This window comes from Leucoraja erinacea, chromosome 14, assembly GCF_028641065.1.
Source record: "Leucoraja erinacea ecotype New England chromosome 14, Leri_hhj_1, whole genome shotgun sequence".
NCBI classification, from domain to species: Eukaryota; Metazoa; Chordata; class Chondrichthyes; order Rajiformes; family Rajidae; genus Leucoraja; species Leucoraja erinaceus.
In genome coordinates, this window is record NC_073390.1 from 5509729 (window position 1) to 5530903 (window position 21175).

General features: G+C 40.1%; 1 protein-coding gene across 9 annotated transcripts in view; it reads left to right on the forward strand.

Moving 5' to 3' along the window:
• The window catches only part of abcc5 (ATP-binding cassette, sub-family C (CFTR/MRP), member 5), a 101015-nt gene that overhangs the window by 32004 nt on the left and 47836 nt on the right, over positions 1 to 21175 (forward strand). For 6 of the 9 annotated variants that reach the window (XM_055645405.1, XM_055645407.1, XM_055645406.1 and 3 more), the window contains exons 6-12: positions 2960 to 3193; positions 3834 to 4007; positions 4981 to 5128; positions 7212 to 7360; positions 12911 to 13018; positions 18515 to 18859; positions 20174 to 20245. In XM_055645405.1, the coding sequence (XP_055501380.1) occupies positions 2960 to 3193; positions 3834 to 4007; positions 4981 to 5128; positions 7212 to 7360; positions 12911 to 13018; positions 18515 to 18859; positions 20174 to 20245 (1230 nt within the window). Of the gene's footprint in view, positions 1 to 1228; positions 2621 to 2959; positions 3194 to 3833; positions 4008 to 4980; positions 5129 to 7211; positions 7361 to 12910; positions 13019 to 18366; positions 18860 to 20173; positions 20246 to 21175 lie in introns of those variants that run through there. The other 3 variants (XM_055645411.1, XM_055645409.1, XM_055645412.1) reach the window with 3 other exon arrangements.

Genomic DNA, 21175 nt, shown 5'->3' on the forward strand with positions numbered 1-21175 from the left:
TGTCCAGGAATGGAAACCGCCTCTCTCTATCTACTCTAACTAAACCACTCATTATCCTGTACACATCTATAAAATCTAAATCTTTACTGCAAAGATAGCAACCATCGTTTCTGCAATTAAACAATGCTGAAATCCCACATCCGTGGAAACCTTTTTGTTAGGCCTAGGAAGTGGAGGAAGAAAACCTGAACATTTGGTTGTTTGGTGTTATTATTGTTGTTTTTAAAAACCAGGATCGTGAACTAGAGGCTTGCTGATAGTAAAATCAATTCTAAGAATCTCATTGTCATACTTTATGATTCTTGTTGGTGGACAAAAGATGGAAGAGGTGAGACAATCAGTTACTTTGGAGAAATGCCCACTACATTAACAGTGTCATTTATTTACAACCTGAAGTTCTCTGTCGTGAAATGCACAATATAAGCTATTCTTAGCATTCATAGGATTGCCATGTAAAGGTGCATTGGAATGAGATAAGAAGTCATTCGCAAATGGTCATCATGCTTTAAGGTAAGGTAGCGATTACAAATAGTAATGTTAACATTGCCATTTAAAGCTTTTTCATTTAGTTTTATTATACCAGCCAGCAGTTATTCCTAGGTTTAATATTGGTTAGAAATGAATATTTCTGTGCAAAATAATACTGATGAAGAAGAGAGACAATGGATTTATCTTACCTCTCACTACAAGTTAATTGATGACAATCTTAGTTTCATCATTCCTTAAATACTTTTAGAGCAACGTCCTCCATTGAGTTTTTACTGAGCTTGATTTGGAAATAATTCAATGCATGATGTGGGAAAATAATTTTATTGCTTTTTATTGTTGAAAAATGTGGACATTTTTTAGAAGGCAAATGTCGTATTTTAAATTTAGGACAGGACTTGCATGATGATGCTGAGCCAGCATAGTTCCAGATGAAATTTAGGATAAATAATCTAAGATATTCCTGTTACAGTGGAGGCACAAGAGACTAGATGCTGTAAACTGGAGCAAAAAATTAATTTCTGAACGAACTTAGTGGGTCAGGCAGCATCTGTGAAGGCAGAGGAATGGTTGAGGTTTCAGATTGATACACTGTTTCAGAACATAGGGATTCGATCCAAAACATTAGCCACTTCTATTACAGTCTTCCTTTAGAATGCTTTGTGCAGTCTGAGCACCACTGTGGTCTTCATGAAAGGAGAATTGTTCTTTCCTTGTACCTTCACTAATTCATTATTTACAGCTGCCGACGTGTAAGGTCCGAAACCTTACAAATTCATTCTTGCACTGGAATTTACATCCGTACAGAAGTATTTATATCATCTCTAAAACATTGACTGGAGGTTTGGCAAGAGCAGCTATTTCACATGTGACTCGTGCAGTGGAGTTTGAAATGGACAGTTGGTTTCATATGGTCAATCAACGCTGAAAAGAGCAACGTGATGGAATCACCACAGAGTGAAAATGAGAAGAGCGATACAGCATCACAGCGTGCTTCCAACTAGGGTCAATGCTCCTGTGTGAATCAATCAAAAAGAAATGATGGGACTGCAGTTAAGTTTAACATGCAAATTGGCACTATTAATGAGACTATGATTGAACTGATGGACGCAAACAGTTTCTGTAATTTCTCCAGAGCTGTTTCATGTCTTTCTAAATCTTTACTAAAAAGTTGACCTTAAATTATCCTCCAACATTGCCTAAAGTTTTGATATTTGGGTGCAAGTGAATGCTTATTTTCTGGCTTTCTGTACACTGGATATTTTTTAAATGAACACTTGTGTGATACATACAAATGTTTAACTGCTCCCTTTGGCCTGTTTTGGTAAAAATTGAACTAATTGATGAACTGCTCATATTATAAAATATGTGTATATTTTTATATATATATATATATTTGGTTTTTAAATGCAAATTTGATCTTGTGTTTTACCTCTATATAAAAATATCAGAAGAAGATGGCCTACTTTGACTGTACAAATTAGTTATTAAAGCAAGTTTGGAATTTGAAATGGAGAAGCATACGTATTGTATGGAATAGTAGTAGTTAGTCAAGTTGGCTAGTTAATGGTGTTTCAGAATTTCTGTACACCATCTTACTGTGGCTATGTGTTATATTCTTGCTTGTGATGGAATTGCATTCTCAAAGGTTTTTGTTTTTTATTGGAAATGACCCAAAGTCATACAGCATCTAACTTCTGACAGTAACATTTGAGAATTATATTCTGATTTCTGAGAATCTGTATCAAGCAGTGAACAATCTATTTATTATTTTCCAAAGAAAACATTACATGCACTGGAATGGCAATGTTGATTATGTATTATTATTATTATTATTATAGATGTTCTGAGGCATCCAATTATCTACAGAATACGTAACATTTTGTAAAATCTCATTGCCATGGTGATGTAATTTATTTAATTAATTGTATCACAGTGGATTTTTAGTAGGTTTATGCCGTAATGTTATAGGGATGTAGATAAAGCATATAAAATTTAATTTATATTAATGAAGTAATTTGTTCAAATCCATTACATTCTTGCATAATTTTTTTTTGTACTTTAATGTGAGCTTTATTGTAGTTGGATATTTTGGAGATGATTTGAAAATACAATAAAAGTGTCCCCCTCAAAATGAGTTGAATTCATAATATGATAAAAAATGAATGTTGATTGTGTTGGAGCTAAATATTTTGGATGTCATGAAATGATTACCACAAAGTATTCCAATGTGAGCATCTCTCTGTTTTTCTCCTGGTTTGGTGTGATTAAACTCCCACTGTTTACTTTCAGGTGTGTTTTGCAAACACTGCCACTTCCTTCTTCAGTCAATTGTAGGTACATTGTTCTGATTGACTCAATGGAATATGGTAAATTAAGCAATGCAAATTTCAAAATATGTATATTCTACAAATTTTTGAAGAACAAATGATGAATACATTTTCAATTTCACACAAGTGTTTTCCTTTACTAGGCTTTTCTTGTGAAACGTCTGCTGGATTATACAGCGTTGAATGAGTCCAATCTGCAGTATGGCTTGCTGTTGAGTCTTGGGCTGTTTTTGACCGAAGTGGTCCGTTCTTGGTCGTTGGCAATGACCTGGGCATTGAACTACCGCACTGCTGCCAGGCTGAGAGGAGCTGCTCTTACCATGGCATTTGACAAAATTCTGAAACTTAAGAACACAAAGGAGAAATCTCTGGGTGAGGTATGTTCCCAGTACAGGTCTTGTTAAGCAATAATATGCAGTAGTCTGCTAATTAAAAAAAAAATAAAAAAATACGTGGACTTGGAAAGTGACCTAAAGTTAGATTGTTTCAAGCCAATATCATTTTGTGTCTATCTTCGGTTTAAACCAGTATCTGCAGTTCCATCCTGCACTAAAAATAACTAGCCCTAGGCTTCATATTGTCAGTCATATTATTCCCAATAAAATCAAGTAGTCTCCCACATAGATTACCGTAGGCGTTTTTTTTTAATGGGCATCACCCTCCATGCAAAAGCATAAATGCTAGGGTATGTCAACATGATGGAGCATTGCTGTGGCGGATTCAGCTAACATGCAATGTTCTAAGTTTCTCAGTTATTCTGGCAGTGACGTTCCTGACTTACTTTCACCTAAGCAAGTTGTTGTCAGAGTTTACTTTGAGAACTATGTGTTTATCAGCAGGACCTAGTCTATTATGTCAAGAATCAAATGAACAAATATAACAGAAATGTGCAATTAGTTAACTGGGTGTGTGTTTTAAGATTAGCAGCAAAATAAAATTGGATGTGCTAAGTATACTATTTATTTTGCTTGAACTGTTGAAACCCATCTTTTAAAAATAAATTGTGTTCCTGCTCAGCTTGTCAATATTTGCTCCAGTGATGGACAGCGACTGTTCGAAGCTGTTGCAGTTGGAAGTTTGTTGGCAGGTGGACCCCTTGTAGCTATTCTGGGAATGATTTACAATGCCATATTGCTGGGTCCCACTGCTTTCATCGGTTCTGTGATTTTTATACTCTTCTATCCAGCTATGGTGAGTTATTACCAGCTTTTAAATGCTTAAAATAAAACTAGCGTGATGAATGATTAATTATTGAAGATGGAGCATGACACTGTTCATTGTGTGGTCATGTTATTCTTGAAACAATCATTGAATTGAGTTAGGCACTGCATGACTGTGATTGCTTTGATAAACTTCTTGTCATGGCATTTGTCAAATTTCTGAATGTGTAAATATGGTTTAAGCATGTATCAGCTTGAACATAGATTATTTTAATTTCTCCTGTATTGTTTACTTACATGTTGTATTTTAAGGATTTTAAATGTTGTTCTTATTTTTACAGTTTAGGTACCATCTCTTTCCATTTGAAAGTGCATAATTTGTGTAAATTGGTGGTTTTAATTTGACGTTCACTTTTTCAACTCTTCGTATCCTGTAAGCATAGAATGATTATGGGGTAGATCATTAGAGACAATAACCTCTATGCTAAATTTTGATGTCAGCTGTTCTCAAAACATATTGAATGAAAACCCATTTTACCCATTCTGTATTGGAGGAACTTCAGTTTGTTTCTTTATAGTAAGCAATCCATATTGTCTCTCCCACTTCAACATTTTTGTTGAAACATTTTTACTTTTATTATTTTTACTCTTGTGGTCTATCATAGAAAATGTAATTGCAATATATGATACGAATAAATAATTACTATGGGAAATATTGTCTCCCTTTGCTTAATAGAATCATCTTTGAAGGCAAATGTTTCTTTGTTTTCCACTCTTGCTCACTCATTGCACTCATTCTTGTTTAGTTCGTAAACTTCAACATATTTTCTCCCTCTCTCCTTTTCACAATCATTTTTTATGAATAAATTGTATTCTAATTTTCACACTTTGACTTTCTATTTAGGATATCCTTGTTCCCTATGCTTCTTGTGTGTTAGAGTACTTACAACAATTGTGAATCACGAATAACGTTTCATACTGAACCTTGTTTTATTTTGTAAAAGATGATCGTGTCCCGAATGACCGTATACTTCAGAAGGAAGTGTATTTCTGTGACTGACAAACGTATTCAAAGAATGAATGAAGTCATCTCTTACATAAAATTTATTAAAATGTATGCCTGGGTAAAGGCATTTTCACAGAGCATTCTCAGTGAGTATTGCGTTTCACAGAATTTCAAAATTCTTCAATTCCAAATATTCTTGCCCTGATTTAATTTTATTCCTGACTATCAGCGATTGTTTTCAACCTACAATCCAAATTTCAGGCAACCCCATCTTGTTTAAGTCTACCTCATCAAATTCTTAATTTGTTTTGAAGACTAGTAGTAGGTTCCATCTTGGCTTTAAATCTTCAAATCTTTTAACCATTAATCCTTTTGTTTTTTCAACCTCTTCTTATGGATGAATAGACTATTCTTCACTGGATGCAAATCATTGTTCTGAATTTTGCAGTGGTAATGATGGCAATGCAACTAGCATTTGTCTTCATTACTCCGTAAGCATCTTTGGAATACATAGTTTTAATGTGGAAATCCAAAGCATTGCTGAAAGTAATTCTATAAAGCTTAATTTTTACACACTCCTTCAAAAGTCGAGACTTGTGAATTAACGTGAACTTGTGACTAAAGTATGCTTAACATCTTTGTTGTTTAATGGCCAAGTGAATTCTAAAGGCATGATTCCTACAAAGCAAACATTTTGTCCCTAAACGTATCTAATTGTGTACTTAATATTATATCTTATCTGAAAATACATTTTTAACGTGCTATTTTCAGCTGTACCCAAATTATATGTGGTTAAAAATTGTTTCTAAAGTTAAATATAAATAGTTTCCATTTTTTCCTTCTTGATTTGCTGTTTGTGAGAACGATGTCTAACTTGATGATGTCTCAGCTGCTAGAAGCCAAGCACTTTTTAACTGCTATTTGACAGCAAATGACAGCAAGTGGATATGTGGTATTTCTCAGCATGGAGGTTGTAAGATCTTTGTGGGAGGTTTACTTGTCATAGCTCCTTAAAGTTTAGCAAGATACGTCAATGATTAACTTGAATTTTTATTTTGTTATTGATTTTTCTCATGGTATTAACAATCTTGGGATGGCACAATGGTACACCAAGTAGTGTTGCTGCCTCACATCCTCAGCAACCTGAATTCAGCCCTTATCTCGTGTGTGAAGGTTGTATATTCTCTCAAGTATCTTTGGTTGATTTGCTACTGCTATTTAGTTCTGATGGCAGGATGAACAGGGCTATTGATGGGCATGTAAGATAAAATAGATTAAAGGAAAATTGTGGTGCAGTGGGATAAAAGAGAATGGTCTGAGAGCCAGCAAAACCCAAATAAGCTACATGGCCTCATTCTATGTTGGAAAGTCATTAAAAATATGAGTGACATATAAAGTGCTTGAGGAACTCAGTGGATCAGGCAGCATCTGTGGAAGGAATGGACAGATAGCATTTTTTGGGACTTGGGAACTGAGTGGGGGGGGGGGGGGGGGGGGGGGGGGGGGGGGGGGGGACAAAGCCTGGCAAGTGATAGGTGGATAGAGAAGAGGGGTTGGAGGGGGGAGAAAAGGAGACAAAAGAGAGGATGAGTGAAATGTAAAGGCTGGGAGAGATATGGGAAGAAGGGGGGAGGTGGGGGGGGCAGGGGAAAAGGGAGTATTAAAGAGAAAAGCATGGAAATATAATATAAAAGGAGGGGAAAGAAAGGGGAAAAAGATGTAGGATAGAGAGAAAAGAAGTAGGATGATACGGCGGGGGGGAGGGATTGTAGAAGGAATGCCTGCATATCTGGGTGTAGGGAGCACAGGCGAGGGAGGGTATGGGGCTATTATTTGAAATTGGATGAACAACAGCAAGAATTACAAAGGGGGAGCAGTGAGAGAAAGTCTTGCAGAACATGCGTCAGCGAGAGGAGAACTTTTCACAGTTGGCATACTTTGAGCAGATTTTACTGTGTGGCAGTAAAATGAGGACATAAGAAACATCAGCAGTTTCTTGTGTTACAAATATGTAATATTTAAAATGATTTACAGAAATTACGCAGCATTACTTTTCCTGTCTTCTGAATTGTGGTAATCATGATATAGGTATTTTTCTAGAAGTTAACAAAAGTTTTATGTTTTCACTAAAATGTATATTGTTAAGTATTAATATTACATGTCATTGCAACAATTTTGAACTTAAATATTCATTTGTTATTGCTCCCAATGTTTTTTTTACCTTTCTAGAAATCAGAGAGGAAGAACGGCAAATCTTAGAATATGCTGGATATTTTCAAAGCATCACCGTGGGTATTGCTCCAGTTGTTGTGGTTATAGCCAGTGTAATGACTTTCTCTGTCCACCTGCTCTTGGGCTATGATCTTACTGCTGCTGAGGTTAGTCTGCATGCTAGAAATGTATTAACGTTTGAAGAAAGAACATATTGTGGTTTCTGTAGTTTTGAAAAGAATGAATATTTAAAAGGTGTCTCATGACTGTGGAGAGGATGTTTCCTCTTGAGATGGAATATAAAACTAGGGGTCGCTATTAAAAAATAAGGATGAAATGAAATGCACCCCTTACTTTTCCTTAGTTTTTCATGAATCTTTATGAAACTCTTCATTTAGACAAAGAGAGTGGATGTTTAGTGAGAGGAAATGGGAATGTGCAGTTGAGATTGCAATCAGATCAAGCATCATTTAATTGTATGGCAGAATAAGTGGCTCAGTCCTTTTTAATATTTGTATGTAAATGGATGAGAGAAAATATAGGGCTGTTATCTTGTAAAGTAAGTATAATTTAATGTTCTCAGAAGAATCCTCATGGCTGCAGTGGAAAAGTCATTGCTATCCTTACTCAGCCTTCAGCTACTGTTCAATAAAAATCAGATATTGAGAAGGGCAGCAGTAATGGCTTGGAGATTGATACTACTGCCCTCGCTCTTCTGGCTAGAGGAGATTCAGCCCTAATATAGTTACAGGAGCAGGATTCATCCTCTGCTCCTTAGTGATAGGCCAATTCTCTGAAATGTCTGTAATGAGTCCATCACATGGTACAGGTACAACAGGCAGTGAAGAAAGTGAATGGCATGTTGGCCTTCATAACAAGAGGAGTTGAGTATAGGAGCAAAGAGGTCCTTCTGCAGTTGTACAGGGGCATAATCAGACCATTGTGTGCAGTATTGGACCCCTAATTTGAGGAAGGACATTTCTGCTATTGAGAGAGTGCAGCGTAGGTTTACAAGGTTAATTCCCGGGATGGCGGGACTGTCGCATGCTGAGAGAATGGAGCGGCTGGGCTTGTATACTCTGGAGTTTAGAAGGATGAGAGGATATCTTATTGAAACATATAAGATTATATAGGGTTTGGACATGCTAGAGGCAGGAAACATGTTCCTGATGTTGGGGGAGTCCAGAACCAGGGGCCACTGTTTAAGAATAAGGGGTAAGCCATTTAGAACGGAGATGAGGAAACACTTTTTCACACAGAGAGTTGTGAGTCTGTGAAATTCTCTTCCTCAAAGGGCGGTGGAGGCCGATTCTCTGGATACTTTCAAGAGAGAGCTAGATAGGGCTTTTAAAGATTGCGGAGTCAGGGGATATGGGGAGAAGGCAGGAACAGGGTACTGATTGGGGATGATCAGACATGATCACATTGAATGGCGATGCTGGCTCGAAGGGCTGAATGGCCTACTCCTGCACCTATTGTTTATTGTCACATCCACCATTTTCCCTATATCACGCCCTAAACTGGATCGGTGCACATCAGTACTTCTGGGCAGATGCAGAATATATATGTGCCTATATCTGGATCCTCAGCGGATCCCAAGATGTCCAGTAAATTTTCTGAGCCCTTTTTATTTTCAGTATTTCTCCAGCCTTCCCACTGACTTCTCTAGCCCTCTAAATATTTAGCAACTTCTCTGGCTCTGGTAGAACCACAGTGAAATTTGGAAACGGAACTGGCCATAAACAGTCACAAAAGACCATAGATTGCTCTGGGTCTTACCAGGCCACTGGGAGCCAAATTCTGATTGAAAGAATGTTTTGGTACCCGTTGGTAGAAATGGTGTACTCCACATAGCGTTCTTCTGGCAATCTGGGGCAGCTTATTGCAAGATCCCATATTTCAAGTTGATGCATATCAATCTGAAGTATTAACTCTCCTACTCTTTACGGAAAGTGCTTGAGCTGTTTGTGTTTTTGTTATTCAAAAATGTTCACAGTATTTTGTGCTCTTGGTTGTGTTGGTCAGCATGAAAAGATTGAAATGCACGTGAATAAGAATAAAACTTGTCTTTATACAATATTTTAAATATAAAGAAAAGGCCTCATGGTTTCCATGTTCGGGTATTGGTGACGGTTGTGTTTTGTGAAGATTTTCTGTAATGCTAAGCCATGTCATCTCAAGTGCAAATAGAAATGCTAGCTGAAAAACAATCAATTTTTTAACTTACTTTTTCACACATTCTGCGAGAGCATAGGTTTGGGTGGTGATTTGTGAATTTTTTTTAGGGTAAACTTCAGTGCTTTGCTCTTTTACTAACATTGAAGTGGAAAAAGCTGCCCCTGTTTTGGTGGAACTTTGTATATGATTGTCAGGGGGGATACCAACATTTTCAATGTATGAAATTTTGCTTTAAGCATTTTCCAGGTTTGCAATCCTCTATCAGTTGAACAAGATACCTTTCAAGCCCTTCATCTCTTTAATGACTTCTGCTTTCCGAGCCCCTACTCCCTCATCTTTACTATGGACGTTCAGTCACTCTACGCCTCCATTCCCCACCAGGAAGGCCCTAAAGCCCTCCGTTTCCTCCTTGACTGAAGAACCAGCCAATTAACTTCACCACTAATTTCCATCCTGCACTCAGAGAGTTCATCCTGCACTCAAATTCACTTGAACCCTCCCACACTTCCCTCCCCTTGATCTCACCGGAGATAGACTATTGCCTGACACCTATCACAAACCCAATGACTCCCACATCTACATTTCTTCCCACCCTGCAAAGACTCTATCCCTTAGCCCCAATTTATCCGTCTATGCCGCATCTGTGCCCAAGATGAGGTGTTCAACACCAGGACATCCGAGATGTACTCATTCTTTAGGGAACGTTGTTTCCCCTCTTCCATCATAGATGAGGCCCTCACACATGTCTCCTCGGTACCCCGCAACTCCACCCTTGTTCCCGCTCCCCCTAGTCACAACAGAGACAGAGACCGCTAGTCCTTGCCTTTCACCTCTTCAGCTGTCACATACAACACATAATCCTCTGCCATTTTCGCCACCTCCAACGGAATCCCACCGCGTCACATCTCCACCCCTTGCTGCCGCCTGCAGAGACCGTTCCTTCGGCAACTCCTTGATTTACTCATCCTTTCCCACCCTAACCACCCCTCCCCAGATACCTTCCTCTGCAACCGCAGGATATGCAACACCTGTACCTATACCTCCTCCCTCGACTGTGTCCAGGGACCCCGACAGTCCTTTTAAGCTAGGCAGATGTTCACTTGCACCTCCTCCAACCTCATCTACTGTATCCGTTGTTCAAAATGTGGACTCAGCGAGACCAAACGTAGACAGCAGGCACGTGCCATGAGTAATAACTCAAGGTAGGCAGTCAGTCGGCTTTCAAAAAATTAAAAATTAAACCATGCATGCGCAGATTGTTCACTCCATAAAAATAAAAAGTAAAAATAAAAACAGTAACAATTCAATTTGCCCATGGCTTCCTAGTCTCCTTTATTCTTAATTACTGAATGGGTGGGGGGGGGGTGATGGCAGGTGGAGAGATGGTGGGAAAAACGGGAGTACAGGGAAAAGTTGAATCAGTTGTCATCTTATTGAATGACAACACTTGTTCAAGGGACCAATTGGGGGGAGAGTTCCTTTCACAGCGTGTGGAGAGTCTGTGCCAGGGGTAAAGTTGCTGGGGAGGGCAGGAGCGTTGAGAAGGAGGGGGTCAGGGATAATGCCAGTAACTGACTCACCGCTGCTGCAGCTCTCCGGGCGCGAAGCCACTGCACTGTAGCCGGGGATAGAAGCAGCTCAGGGAGCGGCCGCCGGGACCCGACAGCAGAACTGGCCGCCACTTCAGCGCCTTCTGCCGGCCCGCTCATCTCAGGCAGTGCTCTCCGTCTGAACACCTCTCACCTGCCGTTCGCCGACTTCTCTCATGTCAGTCGCTTCCTGCAAATCCTTAAATTCCCACAGCCGAGTAACCTCAATCGCGCTGTTGGAATTTAAGGATTTGCGGGACATGAGTGAGGTCAGCGAGCGGCAGGAGAGAGGTTTTTTAGACGGAGAGCTGCCAGTGTGCGGACGGTTCCGAAGGCGCTGAGGTGGCCAGCGGTTCCGATGCTCAAAGCCACCCGAGCTGCTGCTCAGCCACCCCCCCCCCCCCCCCCCCCCCTCAATGCGGTGGCTCCGTGCAAGGAGCGTCGCAAGTGGCATTATCCAGATCCCCTTCTTCACAACATTCGTGCCCTCCCCCGGATCAGACTCCCCAAACGCTGTGAAAGGAGCTCTCCCCCCCACCCCCACACCCCGGGAAATACGGTATTTAAAAACATCATCAAGAAATGTACTTACCACATCACTGGTACACAAGCTCATTCTTCTCTCTCTGTTTCCTAAGATACACTTAAAATAATGCCAATTCATATTTGAAAACCCCGCCAAGAAACTAGCGCTGCACATGCGGAGTAGGCTGCTGCGCCTGCACAGTGCTGCAAAGGCAGAATTTCTGCTGCCTTCAGCCCCGCTTGAAATTGACGGCTTCAGGCAGCGCTGACGGCACGTGGGCTGCACAGAGCTTCAAGGGTTACAAGCGCTGCGGTTGAAAGGCACGGAGAATTATACATACCTAAGAGATCGATCTCTTGGATAGGCATAATTCTCCCATGCCTTTACTATTTATATTTAGTTATTACCATTTTATAGTTTTAGTTAGGGGAGGCAGTGCCTACCTTCCCTACCCTGACGGCACGTGCCTGGTAGACAGGCCGCCTAGACCGGCCTGATCTCCCGGTTGCCAAACACTTCAATTCCCGTTCCCATACTAACCTTTCTGTGCTAATCGCAAATTGGAGGAACAGCATCTCATATTTTGCTTGGGCAGCTTACAACCCAGTGGTATGATATTAATTTCTCTAACTTCAAGTGACCCCTGCATTCTCTCTCTCTCTCTCTCTCCATCCCTTCCCCACCCGTTGCACCAGGTTCCCGTTCTCACCTAGCAAACAGCTAATAATGGCCTATTTCTTTTATCATTGCTGTTTTTTGCATATCTTACATTCATTTGTTTTATATCTCTTTACATCACTGTCTATATCTCATTTCCCTTTTCCCTGACTTGTTTGAAGAAGGGTCTCGACCTGAAACGTCATCCATTCCTTCTCTCCAGAGATGCTGCCTGTCCCGCTGAGTTGCTCCTGCATTTTGTGTCTTTCGGTTTAATCCAGCAACTGCAGTTCCTTCTTGCACAATATTCATATCAGCATTCCTTTCATCTTCCTGTTCTGAAATGGTTGTACTTGAAAGTCAAATCAGAAATCACAGCAAATAAATTTCCAAATTTTTTTTTAAACAATCCATGACTTGATTAGTTTCCGATGACTTATTGTTAAGAAAAATTGTCTACCAGTGTATGTCGATGATGCTGGTTGGTTTATTCAGATGTTAATGCCTGAATCTATATATTATTCTATAACATTAGCAATATTCCAGATGAATAATAAATGCTAGACACATATCTGCCAGCAATATGGTTAGTGGCTTGAAACTTTTGACTTCATGATACTATGAAAGGTGGATGGAAGTTAGCTTTTAATTTTTAACCAAGACTTCCTGGCTCAAAATATTTGTGTCTTTTTAATTTAGATATTTAAAGCTCTGTTAATGTGATGTTTGTATTTTCAGCTTTTTTGCTATAATTTTTTTAATTTCAGGCTTTTACTGTGGTGACTGTTTTCAATGCTATGACTTTTTCCCTTAAAGTCACTCCATTCTCCGTGAGATCACTTTCTGAGGGATCGGTGGCGGTGGATAGATTCAAAGTAAGTTGTTCTTCATCAATATGTGGCATTTTGCACAAAAATTAAGTTGCTTTTGATTAAACCCAATGTGACAATTGGAATAACTGTTCCACTATATCAACATCTACTTTGCTATTGAAAATTAAAAAACAAAATCAATAAAAATGAAGGGTTGATTGAAATGATTTGTTAAATGTGGATTCAATTTGGAGTACAACTATCAGCGCGAACCAGATTTCTAGAATTGAATTTTGCATGCATATAATTTGTGTTTGTGCTGTCTTACATGCTAACTATCCTGTCAGAAAATACTGTTGGTGAATAGACTGAGAGAAGTTGATGCAATGTGCAGAGAATTTAAAAAAAAATGAGTACTATAAGGGGTGCTTGATGATTATTGTCAGCTAGGTGGAATGGAGGTTTTAAATGGAACTCTTAAAGATAGTGGAGTCAAGGGATATGGGGAGAAGACAGGAAAGGCGCATAGATTGTGGATGATCAGCCATGATCACAGTGAATGGCGGTGCTGGCTCAAACGGCTTACTCCTGCACATGTAGTCTATTGTCTATTGTTTCCCTCTAATGACTCTAAATATTATTTTATATGCTAGTCAAGATATTCCTGAATCTGAATTGATTATTAAAGAAAATACTCTCTCTAGTAAGTTGTTAAATGTGCTACACATCTATTTCCAAGATTTACTATTTTGTCCATTGTAAAGCTGGGGACTTTTGACTAGAATTCATGCTCTAAGTAGTAGACTGTATTTAGCCAGTTAAAAATACAAGTACTGAAACTGCACCTTTGTCTTTTTACATTGCGATATAACTAAGCCAATTTCCTACAAAATAACAGTGACAAGTTTCCACCTGTTGAATGTTACATTTTTGACTTAACCTCAAAGGCCAACAATAATGTATTCAGCCAGCTCTAAACCCACATAGAGAATTTTGGAAAGGATTGTTAAAATGATAGTAAATTTTATGCAACATTGACATCCCAATGTTCAATGCACCATATTATCAATGTTTTTTGGACCCCTGAATATTTCAAATCCTAGTTGTCAACTGCAATTTGGAATAAATGTCAAATTAAAGGACAACTTAAAGGATCGAATGCTTCCTTCATCTATGGTGTGTTAGGATATTGATAATAACATTTCAACTTCAATTCAGAGTCACAGAGACGATTTATATCCCTACACACTAGGTTGAAAGTAGACAAATGATGCCAAATACTTCTACAAAATGCAGAGCTCACTCAGGTTTTAGTTGCGAGGTGTAGGTGCATGTAAGAGTTTCTATTTGGGTGGAATACATTCTGCAGCCAAATTCCTGGCTCTGGCAATTGCAGTATTAACACAATAGAATATTTATTTTGAACAAGTGTCATTATGGTTCATAAAGGTCAGTCACATGCACTCTTCCACCCCAAAGGAATGAAGTGTAATGAGGAATCTGTGTCAGTCAAACTGTTAGCCACAGTCAAGGATTAAGCAGATTTAGGTCAGTTAATCCAGGAATAAACATTTCAACATTTGGAAATATGATAGATCAGTTGATTGCATTTATACAGCAACTTCCTGCTGATTATTTTGTGTGAAACTAACGTTCATCGTGGAATTTTATTAAAGCTCTTAGAATTTTTTTTTTTAATATGACACCAAAATGGTAATAAGTTCCGTTGATCAGATCTTTGATACTTTACTTTTTCTCATTTGGAGCAAAAAGAATAGGTTTAAGTGCATCACAAATGATCTAATTTTTGTGAAGATTATATGTATTGGAATGTTTTTGTTTTTTTTGGGTGGCACAATGGTAGAGTTGCTGCCTTACAGCTCCAGACACCTGTGTTCAATCCTGACATTTGGTGCAGTATGTACGGAGTTTGTATGTGGTACGTTTGAGTTTGTATGTGGTATGTTCCTTCTGTGACCACTTGGGTTTTCTCCAGGTGCCCTAGTTTCCTCCACATTCCAGAGGTTTGTAGGTTGATTGGCTTCGGTGAAAATTGTAAATTGTCCACAGTGTGTAGGATAGTGCTAGTGCATGGGGGCGATCGCTGGTCAATGTGGACTCGGTGGGCCAGAGGGCCTGTTTCCGCGTTGTATCTCTAATGTCTCAAAGTAAAGTAAAGTTTCTATAAATTTGAATCATTGTGTTAAAAAGAGTTATATTTGTAGCATTTGGCATTTTCGGATCAGAACATGTTTAAAATAGTTTTTCCTCATCATTTGTACTATTTTGAAGGATGATGGTTATAGATATTTAAATTTGTCTAAGATTACTGCAGTATTAGAAAACCAATTTGTTATTTTAAATCAAATTGTTAAGGTTCAATATTTTGAGAATCATTTAATATTAAACACTTCTTAATCAAATGTCCCTTATAAAAGGTTGTTGGTTAGTACCCCGACTGACAGACTTACCAAAAATCTAAATTACATTGCTGCTTGATAGGATTTGACAGAGATGATGGGGGTACCAATGTGAAAGATAAATCTACTGGACCTTTTAATCAATGTTTCTGCTGCAAATTAAGAGGATCTTAAGTGTTGGGAATAACCACCTTGTGAAGTCCTTGTGAAGATCATATTCCATCGTCACATTAATAAAGCTCTCTTGCCATGTGCTACCACCACTATGTTAAACAGGACAGATTCAGGATGGATCGAGCTCCTCAAAACTAGGACAAAAAACAAACTGATGGGGGCTTTAGTGGGTTCAGCAGCATCTGTGGATTGAAATGTAGAGACAAAGTGTTTGGTCATGACCTTTCTTCAAGACATTCATCAAGAAATGTCTGTTCACTTCCCTCTACACATTTAGGTTTACCGCTGTCACAAGGGGAAAAGCGTTTGTTTTGCATTCTATACAATCAGATAGATAATCCCAAATATAAATACAACCATATCAAATTCCAGCACAATAGGTAGAACAAAGAGGAAGTTAATGAGTGCAGAATATAGTTCTCAGCATTGCAGTGCACCTGTTCTTGAGACAAAGTGCAGTGTCCACAATTGGGATAGAGGGGAATCAGCAGTAGCCTAGTTTATGAAAGGACGGTTCAGAAGAATGATAACATTGGAGAAGAAGTTGTTCCTGAGTCTGGTGGTGCGTGCTTTCAAAGTTCTATACAGACGCTGTCTGACCGACTGAATCCTTCGTGCAGTTCAATATTTTACTCACGATTCCAGCATCTGCAGTCTTTTGGACCTCCTCAAAACTAGGCTTCGGTGAATTACTACAATATATCAGAATTAAATTCAGACCAATGTGTTATCAGGCATCGTATACTGCACTATTACTGGGGATTGACCTTGGTTCAATGACAAATGCAGAATAGTATGCCTAAAGCAGCATACACTAGACAACTATGCGATCCCAATTCATTGGGTCAGATGATCATGCAGTCTTGTCATATCTGGTTGTGAGTTTTGGTGACCAGCTAAACCATTAACATGAGAAGGAAACGCCATGCTAGAGTACGAAGAAAAGGTTGAGCAGTTTGCAACCGCCAGCAATCAAGAGTGTTAGGTGGTTAATGCAATTCTGTTTCCTGATTTTCCTGCCCCATCACTGGCTAATGCCCATCAGTCCACATGATATAAAGAAATAACTAAATACAGTGGATGCAGCAAAGGCTGTAGTCTGGAATTACCAGGTTCTGTAGCCAAGCTGTTCCAGAACTAGTCTCACCACCAGCCTTGGTGCAACCAAAATAGTGGCATCCCCCTGACCATATGCAAAATTGCTCAAGTTTGGCCACAAAAAGCAGGATGAATTTAATTTCACCAGTTACCATCTCATCAATCTGTCTCCGTCATCAACAGTGTCATGGAGGACATCCTCAGACAGTGGTTTGAAGATACTCATTGATATACCTTTGGAGTTCTGTCAAGATCACTATGCTTTAAACTTAATTACAGTCTTGATCCAAATGATAATGAGAGAGCTGAATTTCAGAGGTGGTAAATGAGTGATTGCAAATTATATCATGACAACATTTGATGTTGAGACATCAGGAAGTTGAGGTATAATTGAAATTAATGAGAACATTCTTCACTGGTTGAAATCACTTTTGTTGAGAAGAGTAGATTGACAGTAATTACTTGGTTTGGAATTGTCCACTTTTTGTGAACAGGGCAATTTTCCATAATGACCAGTAGATGCCAGTGTTGTAAATGTACTCGAGCAGTTTAGCACGGAGAGCTAATTGTAGAGCTGGTATCTGCAGTATTTTGGCTGAGATGTTGTCTAGACCCATACCCCTTTCAGTATCTAATGTTCTTTGCCTTTTTTTTTAAATGATGTAGAGTAAATTGAATTGGTTAAAGATTGGCCTCCATGATGGTTTTCCAGGAACTGGTTAAGATGGATAATTTATTTGGCACTTCTGGCTGAATGTGGTTTCTATCACACTTGCATGCTGGCATTTGCCATTGTCGAGGGTGGGGATGTTCTTGGAGCTGCCTCTTTTTGTTAACTGTTCAATTGTCCACCACAATTGATGGCTTGGTGTAGTGGGATTGCAAAATGTCAATCTGATTTGATGGTTGTGAGATCCCTTAGCTCTGCCTACTGCTTGATGATTTTGTGGTTTAGAATGCACATAATCCTGTATTACAGGTGCATGAGGCTGAAACCTCATTGTTTTTGGGTCTGCACGGTTTAACTCTCATCATGCCCTCCTGCACTACCCATTGAACCAGGGTTGATACAAGAGATTAACGATAATGGTAAACGGAGGTAAATGGTCTGAAGAAGAGTCTTGACCCGAAACATCACCCATTCCTTCTCTCCAGAGATGCTGCCTGTCCTGCTGAGTTACTCCAGCTTTTTGTGTCTTATCTTTGGTTTAAACCAGCATGTGCAGTTCCTTCTAGTACATTTCTGTTACTGTTGAGAGTCAACAATATTTTGTGGATGCCTGGTTTTGAGTTGTCAGATCTTTTTTGAAAATACCCCATATAGTAAGTGGAATACAACACAAGGAGGATTGACCTAAAATAGGTATTTGTATCCACTAGGACAGTGTGGTTAATTTATTAAGTGTGATAATATCCATGTAATCTATGCATATGAGCTGTACTCATTCTCACACATGCTCAGACTAGTGCATATAATTATGTAAATCATTCAGTGACCTTTAACTTGGAAATAAATAATTCTTGCATTTGATCCCAACACATCTTTCTCCGTCTAATATGTGCTAATTTTACCTATATCGTAAGTAGACACATTAAGTGCAGTTAAATAGACACATCAAAACATTAAGTGCAGTTAAATGTATTAAATGTTCTATTACAATGGAAAAAGTAGATAAGCACACCTTTTTAATGATGTTCCATCTGTTTGAATCTTGCTAGGGTGTAATGGAGTTAGTTGCTCCTAATGAGCTGCATCTGGTTTTCAGCATCACTTCCTTTAACCTGCTGCTGTGTATTGCTGCCTGTGCCATTGGCTTATTGTGCATTGCCTAGGTGTCATAACTTTACACCTCCTCAACCTGTTTAGAGTTTATTTCTAATGGAAGAATTTCACATCATAAGAAAAAAGCCAGAACGTTCCCAAATTGCCATAGAACTGCAGAATGCTACTCTGGCTTGGGACTCCCCAAACTCCAGTGTTCAGTCCTCACCTAAGATGACGCCCAAACTGAAAAAGGACAAACGTGAATTTAAAGGGAAAAAAGAAACAAAGAAAATTCAACAGAATGAACAAAATGGTCCTTTAACTGAGCAGAATGGATGTCTTCTAACAAACAATGATGAACAGCCCAGCCCAGATGAGAAGGACATTTCTTTGAGCAATCCAAGACTACAGAGGGCACTGCACAAGATCAATCTTAGCATTGAAAAGGTAAGAAAAATACAATTGTCACAAGAAATGATAGGTGTCCACATATGTTAAATAGCCAAAGTTTTAAACTATCTATATAGTACTAAAACTCTTTGTCACGTGTGTGCGTGTGTGTGTGTGTGTGTGTCAATATCTGGTTAATTCCCATTTTCTTCCAAAAGCTAGGCCACAGCCTTCCCATTTTCACACATTTCTCCCGTCGAGACGATAAACATAATCTCGTCGCATCCCCACCTATATTTCCGAAGTTTTTAATCGTTTAAAGTTTTAAAAACAGCCCAAAAACAAATCTGAATGATGTCACAATGCATTCGCAAGGCAGGACTCGACTCTCCGGCTCTTCGCAGTAGGGAGGGGGGGCGCCATGCTTGGATGTTCTGGAAACCACCACCACAAGACGTGGCCCAGTCGCAGTCCTCGAGTCCCCTCCCGCCCGGGTCTGCGGTCTCGCTCGGGTCTGGGCCTGGTGCTGGAGTGAGGGCCGAGCCCGGGGCTCGAGATGGTGCCGTGATCGGAGCCGAGAAAGAAGACACTCGTGGAACCAAGGACCAGCCTGGGTTAGGGACCAGCCCGGAGATGAAGTCGGGGCCTGGACTGCAGCCTAAGTGGCGGCCGAGCTGACGGCTGCAATCTACAGCCATGGCCGACCCGAGTACGAGAACCAGGCCGAGTTCCAGTGCCCTGGAGCTGCTCTACGACCTGGGTAGGTGCCGGGGCAGGGAATGGGAGGATGAGGGAAATGAGAAGGAGGGAGATCGGGTGGAGTCTCTACCCCCCCCCCCCCCCCCTCCCTGCCCCCCCCCCCTCTCCCCCCCCCTCCCTCTCTGCCCCCCCCTCCCTCTCTGCCCCCCTCCTCCCCTCTGCCTGCCCCTCCTCCCTCTCTGCCCCCCCCCTCTCTGCCTCCTCCCTCTCTGCCCCCCCCCCCTCTGCCCCCTCCCTCTCTGCCCCCCCCCGCTCTGCCCCCCCCCTCTCTGCCCCCCCCCCCCTCCCCCCCCCTCCCTCTCCCCCCCTCCCTCTCTGCCCCCCCCCCCCCCCCCCCCCCCTCTGCCCCCCTCGCTCTCTGCCCCCCCTCCCTCCCCTGTGATGCTGCTCGCACCCCCCCCCCCCCCCCATTGGGGGACAGGACCCAACGGGTCCCACTTGATCTATTAATAGTTATAGTTTTATCAAATATACCAACTTGTAAAGCTTATAGTTTGAACAACCAATACGATAAATGTGGCTTTTTTGTAATTTGTTTAAACTGATTTTGCAAACCCTCTTGACAAATTTTCATTGTGTAGATGCCAAACTGATCAATGCAATTTTTGACAGGGGAAGCTTGTTGGAATCTGTGGCAGCGTGGGATCTGGCAAAACGTCCCTGATTTCTGCTGTTTTAGGCCAGGTAGTGTATTTTCAAGTTTTTATAATCAATAAAATGTTTGCAATCGGTAGAATTATAACACTTTTTTCTTAAAGGTTATTTATTTAACCACTTTATTTATTTCCTTGACGTTGTCTTATAAAGCAAAATCACGTTTATAAAACTTGATTTTCATTATCATTTTAATTCTGAATAACTAAGCAAAATATACAATTTAATTTTCATAAACATTTTAGCATGAGAGTAAACATTTTAATCCTGGATCATTGAAAGTGAAATATATAATTTAATTTTCATAATTGCTCTTCTAATGCTTCATGTCGATTTAAATGAGTGATAATTACAGATCAGAAATAGACAATGCTGGAGAAACTCAGCGGGACAAGCAGCATCTCTGGAGAGAAGGAATGAGTGACGTTTCAGGTTGAGACCCTTCTTTGGACTAGAATCAGTTGAAAGGGAAACAAGAGATATAGACGAAGAGAGCTATAGAAGAAATGAATAAAAGATATGCAAAAAGTAACGATGATAAAGGAAACAGGCCATTGTTAGCTGTTTGCTAGGTGTGAGCGAGAAGCTGGTGCGACTTGGGTGGGTTGCGTTAGAAACATAGATATGTAAGTATTGAGCCACATCATTCTGGACCCAGCCTGTTGCCCAGACTTTAGTTTAGTTTAGAGATACAGTGCGGAAACAGGTTCTACAGCCCACCGAGTCCGCACCGACCAGCGATCCCTGCACATTAACCTACACACACTAGTGACTATTTACACTTATACCAAGCCAATTTACCTACAAAATTGTACGTCTTTGGAGTGTGGGGAGGAAACCGAAGATCTCGGAGAAAACCCATGTGGTCACGGGGTGAATGTACAAACTCCATACAGACAGCACCAGTAGTAGGGATTGAACCCGGGAGTCCGGTGCTGCAAGCGCTGTAAGGCAGCAACT